Raw genomic sequence first — 15,631 nt, forward strand, 5'->3', positions numbered from 1 at the left:
AGAGAGGAGCGAACCAGGGCGGTGGGGTGGGACAGATGGGCGGGGAGAGAAGTGCAGCAATGAATGAATGGAAATTCAAAATCTATGTAAATGCTCATTAAAATTAGCCGTCCTCCTTGCCAACAGAAGTCCCAGTCCTGCCCTCCTCCCCCTCCACTATTAACACCCCAGGTCCTACGTTAGGTGCAGGGATGTGCGGTCATTGCGCTGCCTCGGCACACAGCACCGGCTGAACAAGGGCTCCTGCCCGTCCACTGTGGACACTAAGATGGTCCAGCGTCCTCCTTAGGGCATCTGGGCCACAGCAGGTGCGGTGCTAAAGAGCACCCAGGTCCCAAGGGCGAGGTATAGCTCTGTGGGCAGGGCAGGCGTCCCTTGCTCCTGATCCTGGACACAGGAGACGGGCTGGCAAATGAGCTCAGACCCAGCCGTCGGCGTCCTGCTCGCCCGCTGCTCTGCACAGAGTTGCTCTCATCCCAATACCAACACCATGCCCCACACAACTCACCCAGGTTCCCTAGGCAATAAACTCATGGAAGGGTCAAGGTTCACATCTGCCAGTCACTGCAGGACAAAGACAGGGGTCTCCTCCAGTCAAGATGTGAGCTGGGAGTCACCTGGCCTTCCTCCACAGAGCAACTGGATGGTCCGCACCTTCCAGTCAGCAGCAAAGCGCTTAACCTCTGCTCCACCAGGGCTCCTTCTATGACAGGTCACTGGATAGAGGTCCCCATGAACAGACACTCTGCATGGTAGGCACACGCTAACACAGGCCTGGGCCCACTGTGGGGAACCAGACACCCCAACGCCATCCTGCACCAGATGTGGGATTCAGGGAGCCCACCTGGAGCACTAGGCTCGGGCTGGGGCCGGTCACAGCACCCAGCCCCACCCAGGTGCCACAGCAGAGCCTCAGATCCCAGATATCTGATGTTCTCCTAGGGCCCCAGCTGCCAATTTAAGAACTCAAGTTAGACGCGTTTCCTTTTTATTTTTTTAATATCATTCATACAAAAGCAATAGAAACTTAACAGTCTTAACAAGAAGTTTACAATCAAATATATGAACAGAAAATCTGTACACATTATCATTTACAGCAATTTTACAAGGTAAATTAATGGTTAAAAAAAACACAACAACACACAACAGCTGTTTTTATTCCCTCCCACTGCTTCAATTCTTGGGCTATTCTAGCGGAAACGCCCACCCAGCCAGCACTATCTACGTACAGAAGGAGAGGGCGTAGACAAGTCGCTGCGAGCACCACTGCCGGGCTGGGGACGCGGGCTGGGGACGTCAGGACACAAAGTTACCCAAGGCTGTTAAAGGTCTCCAGTTCCCAAAATACTGTCAGACACCAGTAAAGAAAAGCCAACTGGACTGCTTCAAGACGCTACCTGGTCAATTCAGAAACGGCCCTTCTCCCCATGGGACCCCCACCCTGTAAACACTGCTGCCAGCCAGTCGGGGCACCCCTGGCAGCTTCACCTGCAGGTGGATGTGGAGAAGAGAGTTCAGAGCTTAAAGACCACCTCAAGTCCAGTTGTTCTCGGATCTGGGTCCCTTTATAATTTCAAACATGCAAAACAATTGTACATCGAAGGATGCCCGGGCACACTGGGGATTGAGATTGTGCTCATGCAGAACAGCCAGAGAATGCAAAGTATGGGCAAGTTACAATTCAGGGTGACGTCAAATTCCCTTCTGAGCTGAAGTGCCAAATTTTACCCACTGACTGCTCCCCGAGAACCAAAAGCTGACTGGACAGCTGAGCCGCGTGGGCAGAGACCAGTGTGTGGACCACAAAGGGCTTCCTGGAGCAGTGGGTGCTAAGTCTCTGGCGAGAGGGAGAGCCCGGGGGTGGAAGCCCGCCCTTTCCTGTGACCACTGCAGGTCTAAACACAGGGCCATGTGCCCGTAACAACTGCCAGGAATTCCAGTCACGTCCAAGCCCTGGCCGCTCTGCTCCTGAGCAGAGCAGGTCACGATTCAGTACAAAGAACAACACAGGTGTCACGTACTATTTACAAGGCATCATAGAAAACACGAAACTGGTAAGGGTGTGCTGCTGTGAGCACAGAAACACTCAGAAGTGTGACCAATGGATGGGCATCAGCCCCGCAGGGCAGAGGGCGACGGGCCCTTGTGACATGTTTCTGGATGACTTTCCTCAACAGAGCTGCTCTTTCATTTTAAAAGGGCGTCTATCCAAATGTGAGCCCACAAATGAGAAGGTAACACCATGACAGCTTTCCAATTAAAACCAAGGCTCCCGTGAAGCTGAGGATCAGCTTTTGGAAAAGCGTAGCCAAGCTGCACAGGGACATGTTCTGGTATGTGTTTTCAAAATTAAAACAAAAACTCCCAAAGTTTTATTACTTAAAAAAAAAAAAGGTCCCTATCTTTACACCGATGGAACGTCGTAGATCACACCTGCGCAGGCTTTCCGACCAACATTCCTGCGACACTGTCCCACCAGAATCACAACCTCACAGAGACAAATGCCAACTCCAGATGAGGGAACATTCTGCACGCAAACTAGCCTGCATGCTTGAAAAAAGGAAACGTCTTAGCAGAGAAGGGCAGCGGACTGCTCTGGGTTCAAAGAAACAGAGACAGCAATCAGCTGTGACCCTGATCCTCCACGGACGCCAGGAACGAGGCCGGGGGACAGCTGCGCTGGGACATTACTGGGACAGCCGGGAGACGGGGATCTGGCCTGTTCCTGAGACCACTTCACCCCCCGGGCAGGGGGGCCATGCCTCTGCAGGACGGCAGTGTTTGGCCAGCGCTGTGTTTCCCGAGCAGGGCAGGTGGATGGTGCCATCGTCCAGAACATCCTGAATCTTAGAGATGAAAGCACAAGTGTTCAAGCTGGAGGTCCCCCCCTTCCTGGCGGTGAGCACAGGGGAGCTTGAGCATGAAGTACTACAGACGGGACATGCCCATCACAGGTCCCACCACCCAGGCCAGCGGGCTAGCCCACCCTCAGCAGGTCCGCTTTCAGAGGACCCCTGCCCCAGAATCACAACCTCACAGAGACAAACGCCAACTCCAGATGAGGGAACACTGCACACAAACTAGCCTGCACGCTTGAAAAAAGGAAACATCTTAGCAGGGAAAGGCAGCAGACTGCTCTGGGTTCAAAGAAACAGAGACAGCAATCAGCTGTGACCCTGATCCTCCAGGGACGCCAGCTCCCCAGCTACCGGGAAATGAGTCCCTTTCTGTAGCCGTGGTTCTTTTGAAATACAGCTTAGGAGACGTCCCCCTAGAGCCTAAGAATTACGTTGGCTGAGTTTATTACACTTATAGAAGGTGGCTGGCATTCTCCGGGCAAGCTGTAAGCTTGACTGTTCCTTTGGGCTGGCCCTGGGCTATCCTGATGAGGATGCATCTTTAAGAGATTGGGAGACATCGATGCAAATGAAGCCAATGGATTATGTCATTTACACAGCCCAGCCTGAGGCGAGTTCAAGTCCATGCCTTCAGACAGACAAGTTTATGCATCTGCGCAGCTAGTCCGACAGGCGTTTTTTACACTCACACACACACACAAAGAAAGAGGGAGGCAAGGAGCTTTGAACATAGGTCAGGGGCTGGTAACACAAGACAGTAACAGGCCTGGGTGGGTCCCAGGGCGAGGAAGTCAGAGGCCTGTACAAGGAGCTGGTCCTGAGGGGGATGAGACGCAGCCTACAGATGAAGGGGGTGCACACGGTGGCTCCCCCGCTCTGCAGGGCTGGGACACCGCCTACACATTTCCTGATCCCAAATAAACTTCCTAACAAACCATCTGACTGCTGGATGGCCACTGAACTGACCAGTAAAGCCAGAAGAGCAGATGGCCAGTGGCAGGATTGAGAGCGGAGTGGTCTGCTCTCCACACTACAGGGACGTTCATCCTGAAGGTAGGAAGGTTCTCACACCACTAGGCTCACCTGGCTAGGCCCCGCCCACTCAGTCTCCTCCCCCAGACCCTTCCCTAGGGCCACACAGCCACTGAGAACTGGGACTATGGAGGACAAGTTCACAATCTGTCTACGGGTCATGCATTGTTTTTAAATTACCTCAACAATTTTAGTTTGAGGACTAACTCAAGGTGCGCCTGACTCAGACCAGGGTCTTTTCAATCACTTGCTATTATGCTGCTGAGGGCAGGACACGGAATGAGAGAAGAAACACTGACGCCTTTGCAGCGTGATACTGGAGAATACAGAATATCCCATGGATGGCCAAACAGATCTGTCTTAGGGAAGGTGCAGCTGGAGTGCTCCCTGGAGGCAAGGACGGCAATCATACTTCAGGCACGCTGCTGGGCGAGGCTGCTCCTCAGAGGAGGACATGCTTGGAAAGGTAGGAGGACAGCAGAGGAGGAGGATGACCCTCAACCAGGTGGACTGACCATGACTGCAGCAAGGGGCTGGAGGGTGTCAGAGATTATGAGGCCGGCACAGGACAGGGCAGTGGTCAGATCTGTTGTTCACAGGGCCACTATGACTTGTACGTGACTTGACTCCTGATCTAAATCAAGGATAGTCCCTTGTTCGGATCCTGATAGGTTTCCTGTCCTGTGTGCAAAACTTATCAACTATCTTTCTCTAATTTCTCCATGTAATGGGAAATCTTCCCCATGTTTTCAAACGGCAGTCTGGCATGGTGTGTGTGCTGTGTTGCTGAGGAGGTGAGGCTTCTGCTGATCCTCCACAGCTGGGCAGTCAGGTGACTGCAGTCACAAGCAGAAGCAGTGAGGTGTGTGAGCAGTTACCACAAGTAGCAGCACACACCTCAGTTCTCCAGACAAAAGGCAGGCAGGGCGAGGGGACGGGACCTGTATCTCACACGCTTCTTAACTGCTCTGAACACGGTACACTCACTGCTCCTTCAGTGTGGAGATCACGTAAGGAACTGCATTTTTCTGACTGAACTTGAGCTTCAGGTGTCACTCGCAAGCGGCACGTCTACAGGAGCCTGGCACACCACTGCAGAAGCAGGGAGGTACTTACCAAGTTGTCCTGCGAGCTGGTCTGGGATTCTGAGCTGCTTTCTGCTGACTCAGTCTCCATTTCACTCAGGTCGACAGGCTGTCTGTTTAAAGGAAAAGAACCACATTCAGCCCATGAGAGCAGAACCTGAAGACGTGCTACAGAGAAGTTCTCCAGGATCCCACGCTCAAAACACCACCAGAACATCATGTGATCCCACGTAGGAACCCCCCTGAGGGAGGGGGCATATCCACTAGACATCCCTCCTGCCAGGCAAGCAGCCCCACGGGCTCACCGGAGACAACTCGTGGGAGGCCAAACCTGTCAACCCAGTTAGAAAGCATGTCAGCCATGCTGGCCCAGAGCAAGCTCAGCTTGTCACCCAACTCACTGCACCTCACTGAGGAAGGGGGTTCAAGACAAAGGAACCACCACGCCCAGGAGGACAAGGCTTCTCCCCACCTCCCACCAACAGGGAATGCAGACTTCCAGAAAAATGGAGGCCGGGGACGTTTTCAACTAGGCAGATGTTTAAAACAGAAAAAACACAAAAACCTTTCTTTCATAAACACCCTTCAACTTTGAAATCACTCCTGAACAAAGAATGCCATTCACAAAAGGACAGCTCCTGGATGAACTCACTCGCATGATACGCACAGCCGAGCTGCTGTTGCTGCCATGGTCAGAACATACCCCTAGCAGACCCTCCAGCAGGTTTTCAGAGGTCGTAAACCACATGGGAGGAGGCTGCCCACCTTTCTCCAAAGGAGCAGCTAGGGGATTTGAACTGTGTGCCTTTGGAATTGCAGCACAGCCTCTTTGCACTAGGCCACCAGAGCTCAGCAAAGAAAAAGAGTGGTTACCAAACGACTGTGGGAGGATGGAGAGGTAAGATCTCGCAGAGAGGACGCAGAGCTGAACGCCGCAGGACCTTGTAAAAGGACAGGAAGGACGGCTGTACAATTCAAAACACGGAACAGCCAACACATGACACACCGAGAAACGACCAAATTGGAGTAATTTGTGCTCCACACAATTTCACAATCACAGTTCAACACAAATGACAAGTACGGGTCCGCCAGCAGCCTGATACCACGGCTCCGACCTCCCACAGGCCTCACTACCGCGTGCCCTGCGCACAGAGCTCTCAGACGCGCTCCGCTGCAGGGAAGAACTACCATGTCCTAGAGACGTACAGGTCCTTCAGGTCACAGCCCTCCTCGGCAGGAGGGTCCCAGAAGTGCAGCGCCACCTTCCACAGTCGGATCTGCTGATCCCACGACCGCCGGCTGTACTTCTTAAACTTGTTCGGGGTCTTGGGGTGAATGCCAGGCTGTCTGAGATGTCTGCAGAAGAAAGCAAGACGTCTGCATGTGGAGGCGGGAGCTCTAAAACTAAGGCGAGCCCACCCAGGAGACTCCAACATCACAGATCATGGAACGTGCGCACAAGAAACCAACACGTCAAAAATGTGACCTGTTTCCCAGGTCTTTCTACATGTCAGAAAGTGAAATATTGAACCCCGATTCTACCACGAAGTTGGTGAGCATGTAGTTTTTTCACCCTTTTGTGCAGCAGACACTACCTACACCAGAGTGATGCCACGTGTCTCCAGTGTGGTCTTTACATTCCTGGACGTCACCTTTACCTTTTCACCCTATTGTGTATTTCAAGAACTTTGTGTCAATAAGCTCACCAAGTACTGAGAAACCAATCATTATCTAACAGTCAAAACTACAGAAATGTCTTTTTTGTCCAATGAAATACTTTTTTTTAATTTCCATTAATTCACTGTTGCACATAAAAATGTCAATTTTTAAAAAAAAATTTTATTATTTTTTTTGTGCGTGTGTACCACCATCAAATTGGATCTGACTGGTACAGAGAATGTCAATTTTAAGCCTCACATCTTTGGCTTTCAATCATCAACTGTGAATGTCTGTTCACATCATAAACTATTGAAAAGTCACTGGCTGTCAGGGTTCTTGAAGCAACAGATCCCTGCAGGTGAGTGGACTCCAATCAGAGCCACCAGGACAGTGCAGAACTGCCCACAGGACTCCCAGGCTGTCGCCTTCAGGAGCAGACCACTGGGTCCTCTCTCCCTCAACGTAGCTGGAGGGCTCAAAGCAACCACTGTGCAGTCCGCAGACAGACAAATACGTAACCCGCTTGGGACCCCTCTCCCTAAATGGGAGTCCCCAGGGAAGGCCCACACCCGAGGGCGTGTCCAGGTGGGCACACGGGGCCAAAGCTACCTGGGCACTTCTTTGATGTAGCGGTCATAAGCGATGGTGTTCTTGCCGTAGTTAATCTGCTTCTGTCTCCTCATCAGCACGCTCTCATCCGTTTCCAGGTCAGCCGGCACCAAGGACACGGACTCCTTTGAGTCAGAACTGAAGACCAGAGCCAGACAGACAAGCCTTGCTGTTACAGCCACTACATAAGCTGACCCAAGCAAATAGAGACACAGAGTAACGGGTCCCAAATGAGGTCAACCCCACAACAGGCCAGAATCCTCCCCTGTGGGACCCAAGGACACAAAAGAAACAATACTGCACACAGCAAGGACAGACTCCTCTGAGTGCTTCTGGAATGGCCAGCGTCCACCTCCCACACTCCCAGTTACACTTGATAACCAGGGACGGGTCCACAAATCAGAAAGCCCAGGCACTCACCTTCCTGAGGATGACCTCCTCTCTCTGCCAAAGTCGTTGACGAGAAGTTTCCTTTTATATCTGAAAGCAGAGGATGCGCTGCTGTTCACAAAGTACAAACCCCACCACAGCCCATGGTGCTAGGAAGCAGCCACCACCGACCAGGAACATAACTTCCTGCCCTCCTCCTGTGCCCACGTGAGGCCGTGGCCCGAGGTTAGCGAGCAGCTTCTTCTCCTTCAACCTCCTGCAGTTGTCAGCTTTGCACAAGGCGAAGATAAAGCAGCAGCGAGATGTTTATGTCACAAGAATTTAACAGCCTTCTGAAGGGAAAAACGTGCTTGAGAGCAAAGTTCCTATGTCTTCAACAACCAGTCCACGGCTGTGTGTGCCCACAGCTTGTCTACCTGGGAGAGACCCAGCTCCACCTGGGAGACCTGCATGCCACCGTCAGCTCTGCCTCCTGCCGGTCATGCCTGCCCTGCAGCTGGCTGCTCCGCATAGCGGCCACTCTGATTCCACTCTGCTCTGCTGGGTCACTGCAGGGTGGAATCTGGGAACACCCTGCACCCAGCGGTCTAAGCAGTGTGCGGAAAATGCCCCGTATCACCACCCAGCTCTTCTCACCAAGTCCAAAAATCGCTAAGGCACCCCCCAGTTTGCTGGGGTGTGCATCATGTCCACAGCAAAGGCTGGATAATTGGAGGTAATGGATTAACAGATCTCTCCTCTTCCAGAAGTCTGCTGAGAAGTCAGTATGATGAACTACCACCAGCTTGGTTACTCTGGACCCAAGATCAAGAAAACTCTCTCTACAAAAGGACCTCACGGCCAGGGAAGCTCCAACAGCCAGAACAATGGACCTGAATCATCGAGAAGCATCAAGACTGGGCATCACTGACACACACACAAGGTCACGAAGCAGGAGCATCAGCTTCCTGTGAGAGCTGCACAGACAGCCCTGAGGTACTTCCTCAAGGGCGTCCTCTCCCCTGCGCCTGGGCAAAGAGCAGCTGCAAATACAACCCTTTTATTTCCAAGTACTCATACACTGCTGGCTTCGAAACTTTTACTAAGTTAGTCTCACACTCCCTTGTTGGCAAGAAACTCCAACACTGCCGTGGAAAGGGCACACAGGTGGGGCCAGAGTTCAAATCACCAACCAACTCTGTAGCTTTCCAAGACAGAACAGTCCACCCGCAGAACCCCAGACTGAGGGAAAGGGCTATGAGAAGACCCGATGAACAGCAAAGCATTAGATACTAGGTCATGAGAGTTCTGCTAGATTATCTATCTATGTGGGAGCTCTGGTGGCCCAAGGGTAAGAAGCTGCATTGCACACACACACACACACACACACACACACACACACGTGCTGTATACTATGGGTTGAAACCAACCCAGGGTGACCTCTGACAGGCTGTCAAAGCAGATAATCACACAGGAGGAGACAGCTCATCTTTCTCCCTCAGAAAAGCTGGTGGATTAGAACACAAGACCTCTGGGAACGCTGTGCAGCTTCTTACCACCGGCCTCCAGAGCTCCCTGTGTATGTTGTTGTGTATCATAGAGTTGGCACCGACCCATAGCTGACCCTCTGGCAGGTTCTCAGAGGCAGTTAATCACACGGGAGGAGACTGCCCATCCTCCCACAAAGCAGCACGTGGACTCGCGTGCCTTTGGGATTGCAGGACACCTTCGTGCCACTAGGCCACCAGAGCTTCTGATGTTATTTATATACATACACAACATAAGTAAGACCACCACTGTTACTGTGTGCAGAGGCAGTAAGTCACACAGTGCAAATAACTCTCAGAACACACTGGGGCCACACCAGTCGCTCTGCTCAGGTTTACAACAAGCAGGCTACCCAGCTGCTCTGGGCATTCTGATACTGAATCAGAGTGGACTTGCTGAATGCCAGCAGCAATTCCCTTGTGCACCTCTTCCTCCAAAGGAGGCCCTGGAGCAGCCACAGTGCCTGCTGGGAGCCACCGTCAGCACCTAGGGAGACACTTCCTCGTCGAGGACCAACCAGCAAAAGCCCCACTCCTCTGGAGTGACCTCACTCGAAGGACACCATGTCAGCACTCAGTCTGCAGGCAGCACATACTGAGAGGGACAAGGGACCAGACACTGCAGGAAGACAAAACTCAGAGGTCTCTTTGTTTCTGCTTTGTCCCCACTGCCTGTGCCCTCATTTCCCAGGCACCACCCCTGGTGCAGACTTTTCTAAAGAAGCCTGTTGTTGTTTTGTGCCGTCGAGTCATTTGTGACTCATAGTGACCCTATGTACAACAGCCCTAAACCCTGCTCTGTCCTGTGCCAATCGCATTGCCTCCTACACACCCATCCCAATTATCCCAGTCACTGAATCAATCCACCTCATAGAGGGTCTTCCCCTCCAGCGCTGTCCCTCCACCCTACCAAGCATGATGTCCTTCTCCAAGGACCTGTCTCTCCTTACAACATGTCCAAAGTATGTCAGACGAAGCCCCAGAATCCTTGCCTCCAAGGAGTTGTTTGGTTTAATCCTCTCCAGGATGAATTTGTTTTCCTAGCAGTCCATGGTACATTCAATACTCTTCTCCAGCACCACAGCTCAAAGGCATCAATTCTCCTTCTATCCTCCCTAGTCACTGTCCAGCTCTCTGATGCATAACAAGTGATTGCAAAGACCATGGCCGGTATCAGGCGCACCTTAGTCTCCAGAGAGACACCGTTGCTCTTGAGTACTTTAGAGAGGTCCTTAACCGCAGACTTTCCCATCGCAATACGTTTTTTGAGTTCCTGGATACTGGTGCCAAGAGTGTTGACTGTGGAGCCGAGCAAACTGAAGCTGTGAACAATCTCAATCTCTTCGCCATCCATCCCGACGCTGCCAATTAGCCCAGTGGTGAGAATCTTTGTTTTTTTAAATTTATTTTATTTCATTATTTTTTGTGTGTGTACTGTCAAATCAGATCTGACTGGTACAGGAGGAGATTGTTCCTCCTTCTCCAGCAGAGCATCTGGTGGATTCGAACCGTGCATCTCTGAAATCTTTGTCTTCTTGACATTGAGCCTCAGTCCATACATACTGAAGGCTGCAGTCCTTGACCCTTCGCAGCAAGTGCATGAGGTCCTCAGTTTCAGCAAGCAGGGTTGTGTCATCTGCATAACGCAGATTGTTAGTAGATCTTCCACCAATCCTGATGCCACAATTCTCCTCATAGAGCCCAGCCTCTCGGATAATCTGCTCTGCATACATGTTGAAAAGGTATGGAGACAGGATGCATCCCTGGCGTACACCCTTCCCAATTTTGAACCATGCAATGTTACCCTGCTCTGTTCTGACTACTGCCTCTTGGTCCAAGTATAGGTTTCGCATTAGCACAATTAAATGTTCTGGGATTCCCATTCTTCTCAGAGTCAGCCACAGTTTGTTATGATCCACACAGTCAAATGCCTTTGCATAATCAATGAAACACAGATAGACATTCTTCTGGTATTCTCTGCTTTCAGCCAAGATCCATCTAACATCACCAACAATATCCCTAGTACCACGACCCCTTCTAAACCCAGCCTGGACTTCTGGCAGTTCTCTGCTGATGGACTGCTCCAGTCATTTTTGGATAATCTTCAGGAGAATCTTGCTTGCATGTGAAATCAATGATATTATTCTGTAGTTTCCACACTCAGTTGGGTCACGAAGGAAAGAAGCCTAGAGAGGTTTAAAGCTTATCTAGAAAGTTCCACTTCATCCAGGTGACTATGAAGCCCTGGATTCCTCCAACACTTGTGAACCCAGTGACAAGGGTGCTGGGCGACCCTTCCTTACGTCTCAGCATTTCCAAGATGTTACTAAGAGCGTGCCCCCCTTATCGAACTCAACACAAATTGCTCACAGCTGGTGAGAGCTCACGCAGTCCCCCAGATCCGCAGCACTCCTGACCTGCACCTGCTCTCCAAAGAACTGCCTGTCTTTAAATACTGGGGGCAGAGTCACCTGGACGGCTTCTTTTTCAAGATTGCTGGGCCTGCAGTTCCTCATTCAAGGTGGGGCTGTGGGCAGTAATATCCCTAACTAGTTTCTGGAGAATGTTGATACTGGTCTAGGGTAAAGAGTTCACCTCCACTTCTAACCAGTATCATTAAAGGAGCTAAGACATTCAGCCACTCTTGTACAGATTATACCTTGCAATTTCTTTATTAACTCGGGTTCTCATTTCATCTTCCTCGACAGCACTTCCCCAGTCTGTACATCGGGAACGGGGCTTCGGGCCTTCGGGCGTGGTGAAGCTGCAAAAAAAGACAGATAGGTTGTGAGCCAAGGCCATACCTTCAGTGGAATTTACAACAGGAGCGAGGAGGCACTGTGGAGAGGTACCAGAAGCCCAGGCTTCGCCGTCCACAGCTTCAGGAGAACCTCGGAAGCCTTGCTGGACTCCAGCTGACAAGCATGCAAACATTCCCTAAACAGAGGACACAGTGGCGGGAGAGATCGGCAGGAAAGCTAAGATTATCACAGGTGCCATCTGCAAATCCAGGGTCTTTCCCCCGAGACTGTTGAAGGTGGAAAACCTTCTGGTGCTGAGTCCCGGCACGCAGTAGCAGACCACAGTGAGGTTCATGCCCAGGAGCTGCAGTCCACCCTCAGGTGCCCACAATCACTGATTCAGGGCATCTCGCTGTGTAATGGCAGCATGGGCAGTGAGCACAGACACCAGATCCCGGACACGTCAGAAATGCTCCTCAGGGGCCCCTGCAGCTGCCACCCAGCAGCTTTCACCTCACAGTGACCCTGCAAGAGAACTGCCCTGGAGCGTAACCGTCACAGAAGCTCACTGCCAGGCCTTTCCTACGGGGCAGGCAAGTGAGTTCAGATGCCAGCTTTTCAGTTAGTGCTCCTTAAATGGACCCTGGATTAAGGGCTGCGGCTGGACTCGTCACAGCTGGGCTGCTGTCACTTCCCCAGAGCCAGTCAGCAGGACTCGGGGTCCCACTCTCCAAAGCAGACCATTTGCTACCCACCAAGGGGCACCCCCAGAACACTGCTCCCAAGAAGATGGGGTCCCCTCCACAGCAGGGAGTGAGGGAGGTGCTATCAGCCTCCCTCACTCTCTTCCAGACCATTCCTCCTCTCTTCACGCTCACATCACCTACAGGCCAACAACCCTCCTGGTTGTGAGATGTTACCCCATCACCAACCCCGCAATCCACTCAGCGGCACTCCTGCCCTGAATCAGGTCAGTCTTGTGACGGGTTCCTGTACCCTCACGCCAATTCCTGAACCTGGAGCTGAGGAGGTGGTGACGGGAGCTGAGCTCTCCATCATCAGCGGAAACTCAAGTGGGAGAAATGAAGGAATGAAGTGGGGTGGCACCAGAGGAAGCAGTACGAAGTGATGGGCATGCACACCCATGTTTACTGCAGCTTTGTTCACAACAGCAAAGAGCTGGAAACAACCCAACTGCCCATCAACAAAGGAAGGAATAGAGAGGCTGCGGTATATTCACACAATGGAATACTACACTGCATTGAAAAACAAGGAAATCATGAAATATTATACAAAATTGGGTGACCCTGGAGAACATTATGCAGAGTGAAATATCTCAGTCACAAAAGGACAAATACCACATAGTGTCACTGCTATAGAACAGGACTGACATCAGGTTTGGGAGGAAACTGAGAAGAGAGGGAATAAATAATGTATACTGCATTGAAACAGATGAGGAAGAGACCTGTTTAAAAGGGATATTCTTCGTTATGTGCCATCGAGTAGTTTGCGACTCATAGCGACCCTATGTACAAGAGCTCTAAAAGCTGTTCTAGCCTGTGCCAACCTCGCTGTCTCAAACACACTCATTCCCACCACTCCACTCAAAGAATCGATCCATCTCATCGAGGGTCTTCCTCTCCTGCGCCATACCTCCACTCTCCCAAACACGATGTCCCTCTCCAAGCACCAGTCCCTCCTTGCAACATGCCCAAAGTATGTCAGACAAAGCTTCAGAAGCCTTGACTCCAAGGAGCAGCCTGGCTTAACCCTCTCTAGAACAAACCTGTTTGTTCTCCTAGCAGTTCCTGGTATATTCAACACTCTTCTCTAGCACCACAGCTCAAAGGCATCAATTCTCTATCAACCCTAGTCACTGTCCAACTCTCCGATGCATAGCACGTAATTGCAAAGACTATAGCCTGGATCAGGCGCACCTTAGTCTCCAGTCTGACATCATTGCTCTTCAGTACTCTTGCGAGGTTCCTCGCAGCTGACTTTCCCCATGCAATTCGTCTCCTGATTTCCTGGCTGCTGTTACCAAGAGTGTTGACTGTGGAACCAAGCAAACTAAAACTGTTAACTATCTCAATCTCTTCTCCACCATCCATACTGATGCTGCCAATTGGCCCAGTGGTGAGAATCTTTGTTTTCTTGATATTAAGCTTCAATCCATATTGAAGACTGCAGTCCTTGACCTTCTGCAGCAAGAGCTTCAGGTCCTCCTCAGTTTCAGCGAGCAGGGTTGTGTCATCTGCATAACACAGGTTGTTGATGATTCTTCCACCAATCCTGTTGCCACATTCCTCCTCGTACAGGCCAGCATCTCAGATGATCTGTTCTGCATACAGACTGAAAAGGTATGGAGACAAAATACATCCCTGAAGGACCCTTTTCTTGATTTTGAACCATCCAATGTCTCCCTGCTCTGTTCTGACGACTGCCTCTTGGTCCAAGTATAGGTTTCACATTAGCACGATCAAATATTCTGGGATTCCCATTCTTCTCAGAGTCAGCCACAGTCTGTTGTGATCCACACAGTCAAAAACCTTTGCATAGTCAATGAAAAGGGATATATGATGAGGTATTATTTGTGAGTCCAGAATAAGAGTTGCTATAGTAAAGTGGACTTTGGTGGGGGGGAATTGTTACCAATGAATTTCTTTTTTTCCTTCTCAAAGAGAAAAGCAAACTGAGGGGAAGGAGGAGTGGGCAGGGAGGAAAATGTGCAACAGTGAATGAATGGAAATCCAAGTTCTCTATAACCTTTCATTAAGAAAAAAGTGACTGGCATCCGTGGGGTGGGCTCTCTGGCAGGCTGAGATGGGGGCACAAGTCTCTCACACACATGGACAAAAACCTCAAGGCCACTGTGACCCTGCCAACCCCTGACCACTGGGGACCCCAGGACCATCTCAGCTGTCCTCCTTCCAGCTGAACCCTGGTGGCATGCTGCTGCTGTCTCCCTTCAACTCTGAGCAGACCCACAGCTGGCTGTCCATCAGGTCTTCAGAGGCAGCAAATCAGCAGGGAGGAGACCGTCCAGCCTTCTTCCAAGGAGCAGCTCGTGGATTTGAACCGAAGGCCTTCAGGACTGCAGTGCGGCTTATCACCACGAGGCCACCAGCTCTCAGTGGGCAGCATAGGCAGCTGTTGACCAAAAGGTCAGCGGTCTGGGACCTACCAGTGGTTCCGTGGAAGATGGGCGATTTCCTCCCGAGGAAGCCCAGGAAATGGAAGCCAGGGTCACTAGGAGCCACAACCAAGTGGACAGCACCCTTGCAGAAGACCACCAGGCCTTTCCTCTGCGGCACCACCGGGTGGGGTCAAGCTGGGCACCTTTAGGCCATGGCTGCTGGGCACAAACCAAGCCCCAGGGCCCAGCCACTAAGTGGGAACCGGGCTCCTTCCACCTGGAAGTGCTTCTTCCTGCTCCGCAGGTCACGAGGCCATGTAAGTGACTGCTGGACACGGGCCTGCCCCTGCCCGTGGGTGCTCTGATGCTCGCACCCCAAGAGGCTACCTTTTCATATTTCATAAGAGGGAGTGGAGAAAGGGGCGTATGGGGGTGAGATAAGATATGGGGGGGCTACGGGCCTCTTCAAAACCCTCATGAGTAAGAGGGGGTCCAAAGGGCTCGCCGTTTTCCTACTAGGTCCACCTGCAGCGGCAGCGGAAGAGAAGCGTGACCACCTGTGTCCCCGTCCTGTGTCCACCCTGCCGGCCCTGCG

At 51.6% G+C, this 15,631-nt stretch overlaps 1 protein-coding gene across 1 annotated transcript in view; it reads right to left on the minus strand.

The window, feature by feature from the left end:
• Positions 1–285: 285 nt before the first annotated feature.
• Positions 286–15,631, minus strand: part of SLBP (stem-loop binding protein) — a 16,354-nt gene continuing 1,008 nt past the window's right edge. The window contains exons 3-10 of the mRNA XM_006893650.1: positions 11,819–11,923; positions 7,664–7,723; positions 7,244–7,381; positions 6,178–6,331; positions 5,007–5,084; positions 2,692–2,846; positions 1,230–1,287; positions 286–387 (exon numbers count right to left, since the gene is read on the minus strand). Coding sequence (XP_006893712.1) covers positions 286–387; positions 1,230–1,287; positions 2,692–2,846; positions 5,007–5,084; positions 6,178–6,331; positions 7,244–7,381; positions 7,664–7,723; positions 11,819–11,923 — 850 coding nt within the window. The remainder of the gene's footprint in view (positions 388–1,229; positions 1,288–2,691; positions 2,847–5,006; positions 5,085–6,177; positions 6,332–7,243; positions 7,382–7,663; positions 7,724–11,818; positions 11,924–15,631) is intronic.

The sequence above is a fragment of the Elephantulus edwardii genome, unplaced genomic scaffold, assembly GCF_000299155.1.
Source record: "Elephantulus edwardii isolate Elephantulus edwardi_28Jun2011 unplaced genomic scaffold, EleEdw1.0 scaffold00129, whole genome shotgun sequence".
Taxonomy (NCBI): Eukaryota; Metazoa; Chordata; class Mammalia; order Macroscelidea; family Macroscelididae; genus Elephantulus; species Elephantulus edwardii.